Raw genomic sequence first — 6,000 nt, forward strand, 5'->3', positions numbered from 1 at the left:
AGGAAAGAGGGGATGTAGTCTTTGCTGTTTCATTGCCCCAATGGATCAGAACACAACAAGAAGGAAGAATTTCATTGTGAAACATCCCAGAAAATTGAGAAATTGAATCCTTGCTGAAGACCTCTCTCTCTTCCTCTCTCTCCCTCTCTTCCCCTCCCCTCCTCTCTCTCTCGATAGGGTCTCTCTCCCAGCTGTCTTGGAACTCACTACATTGATCTGGTTGGCCTCCAGCTCACAAAGAGATCCACCCTCTCCTGCTCCCAAGCTCTGGAATTAAAAGTACATTCTACCACACTTGACTGGCCATTCTTTTTCTTCAGAAAGAATTCTGTGTGTCTGAGGAGATGGCTCAGCTGGTAAAAATGCCTACTGCATACACATAAGGAATTGACTTTGGAAACCCAGTGCCTACTTACCAGGTCGGACCTGAGGAGCATACCTGTAATTCCAGCACTCTGGAGACAGAGGCAGCATCGCTCCTGTGAACTGGAGGCCAGCCGGGTCTACATAATGAGTTCCAGGTCTCAATAAATAGGGTGAAATTCTACTGAGGAACACCGGACACTGAACTCTTGCCTCCACACACACCCGTGTACAAGTGCATGTGCAAATACCACACAAAAGACAAAAAGTATTTGACACTAGGGTTTCTGCTATGTTGGAGTTGGTTATGATTTCAGTGTGACCTGGGTCTAGAACCTCTTGAATGCTTGGCAGCTGCTCTACCCATGAGCTACAACCCCTGTTTGTATACTAATCTTACTAAGTTGTTTTGACAACATGAGTCTATTGAAGAGCTGGAGACATGGCTCAAGAGAGTACAAAAAAAAAAAAATACTAGATATGCTAACGTAAGTGTTGGAGCTTGAGTCCCCAGAACCCATATAAAAGCTAGGCATGGCTGTATATGTCTATAATCCTAATATTGAGGGGCAGAGACACGCAGGTCCTAGAGTTGCTGGCTAGTTGGCCTGTCTGAATTGATTTCAGATTCACCTGTTAAGACTTGTCGGGGGCGGGGGAGGAATAAATCAGAGTGATAGAATAAGACACTCGGTATTCTCTGGCTTCATCATGCATAGGCACATGAAGTACACATGTGTGTACACATGTATCATAAATACACATATATAACAACAGCTGTTATATCATAAATACACATATATAACAACAGCTGTTTAAAAGGCCGAGAGTGTAGCTTGATGGCATAGTGTTTGCTGAGCATGCGTGAGGTCCTAGGTTCAACTCCAAGTACTTACGTGGTGGCGGCACACGTATTTAATCCTAGTAATTGGGAGGCAGAGGCAGGTGGATCTCTGTGAGCTTGATGCCAGCCTGGTCTACAGAGCTAGTTCCAGGACAGCTAGGGCTGTTACAGAGAGAAACCCTGTCTTGGGAGGAAAAAAAAAAATCAACTCTCAAGTACTTAAGTGATATAAAAGAAAACCAAAAGTCTATTTGGGAACCTTTTTTTTTTCTAAATTTTTTGTTGTTGTTTAAGTGATGAAATTACTAAGAACATGGATCACTTCCTACAGATGCTTCACCTGATTTTGAGATTCCATAAATAAATTCAGTCAGAAAGCCCCTGAGAGGATGGCCCTGTGTTGGGGTAGGGAAATGGGGACAAGGAGCTTGGACTCATCATCCTCTGTATTCCAGGATACCACGGCCACATGGTAGGAGACAGCCATGCATCTGCAGGCCACAGCTCGGCAGCTTCCCCACTCCTGCCCTGGGACAGTACACGCCCCCTGTGTGACCCAGCACGGGACAGCTGTGACTCAGCACAACCTCAGACCAGCACTGGGGGAGCCTGGCACCTCCCCTCCCCAGTGGGAGAAGCAGCACTTTGTCCCATGGCGAATCACAGCCTCTGCTCTTTCCAGAAAGGAAGAGAACTGAAATCTCGGCTTACCTGTGTGGCAGTATTGTCGTTTGCACTTCCTACATGCCCCCACTGTGTAAAGACCTCCACAGACTCAAACTTTATTCTTGTACATTTTTAATCAGTTCTTACTGCAGACTTTGGAGTCAATGCTCTGATTTGTCTTTTTATAAATAATATATATTATGTATGTGAATTGTGTATCTATGGTATGTCTGTTCAGAGACATATCTGCACATTGAAATGCAGATAAGTGATTTGTCAAAAATCACAAGGTACTGGACTTTGTTACAAAGCGACCTGATGACTGCTTTGACACGAGCAGATGAAAAAAAAAAAAAAACCTATTTTATTATCTAAGAATGAGGTTCTTAATCCCTCTTTATAGAGACGGTTGCCGGCGCTGTTCTTTATAACCAAAGAACTCCTATGAGACTGAACGTCTTTGCTGTCACTCTGTTTTGTGTGAGTATATAATCTCACTTCCAGTCTGGTGCCATACTACCCTTGGCTACCCAGCCATGTGCTGCCCTGTCCCCTGTCCCATTTCCTAAGCACACTGAGAAATCTCACAGCTATAACCTTTGGTCTTCCACCTAGCCTGATACCTGCTGACTTGATATTGACCATTGACAATGGCTGGGGCTCCTGCTCTAGCCTAGCTTTCCTATACCCTGTTCAGCCCATCTAAGCAGGCGGAATGCACAGGGCAGTATTACAACAAGCAAACCCAAAGCTGTACCAAGAGTGGAGGAGGGGCGCTGAGGGAGGAGTCTTGGTTTAGGGCTTCTCATTATCACTTTGTTTCAGATTGGAAAATTCCATCGTGGTGTGGTTTTGCCATGTTGCTTGCTTCCAGAAAATGATGACGAGACGGACCGAGCTATCAAATTCATAGGTTTGCACGTCACCTCGATTGAAGGGGGATTGGATATGGACCACTCCGTCGTCATATTTTTCATTTTCAAACTCTCCTGCAAGCAGAGACATTGTAGGATTGCGTGTGGAAATTTTTACAAAAATATTTTATGTACTTATTCTGCAGATGCCTGTGCAGTGGACCTCCATGTACAGCTACATGTGTGTTGTGAGAGAAAGGGAGGCATGTGTGCGGCCTGCTGTACTTTTGTTAAATCCTTAGCGTTGGTGAGGGCCATACGGGAGATTTTATTGAAAAGCTGCTGTTTTGTGTGTATAGTGAGCTGACTGTAGTGTTTCACTATCTTCTGTTAAAAACAAAAAGAGAAGCTGTAATTTATATTCCCTTTCAAGTTTATTGTATTTAATTGGTACAGATTTGTGTGTGTTTTAGAATACAAACTGTCTAATTCAGATTTTAAAGCACTGAGTGTCTGTTCTTAATAAGATTGCCATGGGGTGGGGTCAGAGTTTGTGGATAAAGTGTTGCCTGTGCAAGGGTGGGGACCTGAGTTCAATACCCAGAATCTACATTTTTAAAGAAAAAAAGCTGAGCATGGTAGTGCATGCTTGTAATCTCAGTCCTGGGGAGGCAGAGATAGGTGGGTCCCTGGGGCTCACCTACCACCCAGCTTGGTCTAATCAGCGAATCCCAGACCAGTGAGAGATTCTGCCTCACAAAGCAAGTTGGACAATGTCTGAGGATGACCCCAAGGTTGTCCCCTAGGCTATCTACCCACACATGCCATTATTTATTTATTTATTTATTTATTTATTTATTTATTTATTTATTGTATTTGCATGCATACACACCACACCGCTAAGGTGTCAGGGGCCTGCTAACATTTATTAATGTATTGAGGGCTTAGTGTCACCAAGATACTGTCCTAGGCACATTTGATGTTTATTTTGATCACCTGACAACACCGAACCTATGGGCGCCAGAGTTGTAAAGTGTTGGGTAAATGGCGAGCCAAGGCAGAGTGGTTGACAATGGGGTTGTGGCAAAGCCGGGGTTCAGGCCACATTTCTGCTGCCCCCTTCCCTTTGTGGTCTGCATGATAGCATGACCTGGAAGGGCTCAACTTGAAGAGGGCAGTTACAGGAGACAGCAGTGTGTGCTATGATATGACAGCTGCCGGCTGACCAGCAACTCCAGGGCCTTCTGGAGCAGGTAGGGCATGAATTGTCTCCGAACAAATCCTGACAACAAATGGCAGGCCCAGCCTGGTCTATAAGAGCTAGTTCCAGGACAGGAACCAAAAAAAGCTTCAGAGAAACCCTGTCTAGAAAATTAAAAAAAAAAAAAAATGGCAGGCCCGGCCACCTGTGGACCAGCGCTAACGATGCCCTTGCCGAGTCTTTATAGGAAAGCAGGTTTTTTGACGTTTCCAGGAAATGAAGACAACATTCTCTACACCAACAAGTGCCTTGTGTGGACTTCCAGGAGAAAACAGTCCAAGGGAACGGAAAACTCATTGAAATACAGGAGGCTGAGGGGAGAAAGCAGTCATGTGATCTGTTAGTAACCGGTGATAACTCAGACAGTTTAGGGGCTTGGAGAGATGGCTCACGTGGGCAAGTGCGTGAGTGGTGTTGAAGTATGAAGGCCTGAGTTCAGATCCCCAGTGTTCCTGTAAAAAAGTTAGGCACAGCAGCATTGACTTATGGGAAAAATAACCGTTTTATAAAAAATACCTTTAAGAGGGGGCTAGAGACATGGTTCAATGGTTAAGAACTCTGACTGTTCTTCTAGAGGTCCTGAGTTCAATTCCCAGCAACCACATGGTGGCTCACAACCATCTGTAATGAGGTCTGGTGCCCTCTTCTGGCCTGTAGGCATACATGTAGCAGCACATTGTATGTATAATAAATAAATAAAATTTAGAAAAAGATTCATTAATGACAGACAGGTATTATCCTCTAAATTATACTTCCCAAGCAATACTTACTTTAAAAGATGCTATTTGAGCCTTAGAACACTGAGGAGACAACTAGTTACCTATTTATGTGATTAAACTTTATTTTAAAAGTCAAGCTGAGGGGCTGGAGAGATAGTTTAGTGGTTAAGAGTACTGACTGCTCTTCCAGAGGATCTAGGTTCAATTCTAAGCACCCACAAGGCAGCTCACAACTGTCTGTGACTCCAGTTCTGGGTGATCTGACACCCTCACACAGACATACATACAAGTAAAATACCAGTGCACATTAAAAAAAATCATTAAGTAAATTAATGAAAAGTCAAGCTTTTCAGTTGTGTACTGGAAGGATCTCGAAAGATGTGGTGGAACAAGAGTCCTTACTGTCGTTTGGAGCAAACACCAGCAGGAGTTGGGACCCAGTTGGATAGAAAGCTTTCTTATTCATTCACCCCAAACTTCCTACAGTATCAGCGACACTTGTCTTTCTGTAATGTGCTGCTCGTGTCCTAGATTAAAAACCAAAAATAAGGGGCTGGAGAGATGGCTCAGTGGTTAAGAGCATTGCCTGCTCTTCCAAAGGTCCTGAGTTCAATTCCCGGCAACCACATGGTGGCTCACAACCACCTATAATGAGATCTGGTGCCCTCTTCTGGTGTGCGGGCATACACACATACAGAATATTGTATACATAATAAATAAATATTTTTAACAAAACCCAAAAATAAAAAAAGCAAAAACAGGCATGGTGACACATGCATATAATCCCAGCACTTGAGAAGCAGAGGCAGGAGGACCACAGCAAGTTCAGAGTCTGGGTTGCATAGTAAGACCACATCTCAAATAAAATAATAATAATAGCAACAACAAAAAAAACCACTAAATTTGTAATATGCTGCAATTCATGTCAGGTTTTCTCTAGCCTAAAGAGAGACTGCCAGTTCCAACAGCAACAGCCTCTTCAGCAGAAGTCCTGAAGCTCTCTGCCCCATTTCCCATGGGGAGGTGAAACCAGAAGATGCCGCGGAGAGCAAGAGGCAAGATCTGCCCTTTTGCAGAGTCTGGATATGAGTGAAAATGAAAGCCCAAAGTCTAAACTTAACCTGCTTGTCATTTGTCTAATCTTCTGAGGGGAGGGAAAAGGATACAAGTTTGAGAACCGTTTGTCATTGCTTCCAGGATGAGATGTGTACAGTGTAATCTAACTTCTTAAACGCACCCATACTGGCATGCACGCATGAATGCACACATGAACACCATGTGTTCTGAGACACT

At 43.9% G+C, this 6,000-nt stretch overlaps 1 protein-coding gene across 6 annotated transcripts in view; it reads left to right on the forward strand.

Moving 5' to 3' along the window:
- LOC121443237 (kinesin-like protein KIF13A) overlaps positions 1–3,222 on the forward strand; it is a 177,286-nt gene extending 174,064 nt beyond the window's left edge. For all 6 annotated transcript variants that reach the window (XM_041644916.1, XM_041644919.1, XM_041644920.1 and 3 more), the window contains one exon: positions 1,663–3,222. In XM_041644916.1, the coding sequence (XP_041500850.1) occupies positions 1,663–1,683 (21 nt within the window). In that variant the 3' untranslated portion in view covers positions 1,684–3,222. The remainder of the gene's footprint in view (positions 1–1,662) is intronic.
- The last annotated feature ends 2,778 nt before the right edge of the window (positions 3,223–6,000 follow it).

This window comes from Microtus oregoni, unplaced genomic scaffold, assembly GCF_018167655.1.
Source record: "Microtus oregoni isolate MIOR12 unplaced genomic scaffold, Mior012 000103F_ref0000194, whole genome shotgun sequence".
NCBI classification, from domain to species: Eukaryota; Metazoa; Chordata; class Mammalia; order Rodentia; family Cricetidae; genus Microtus; species Microtus oregoni.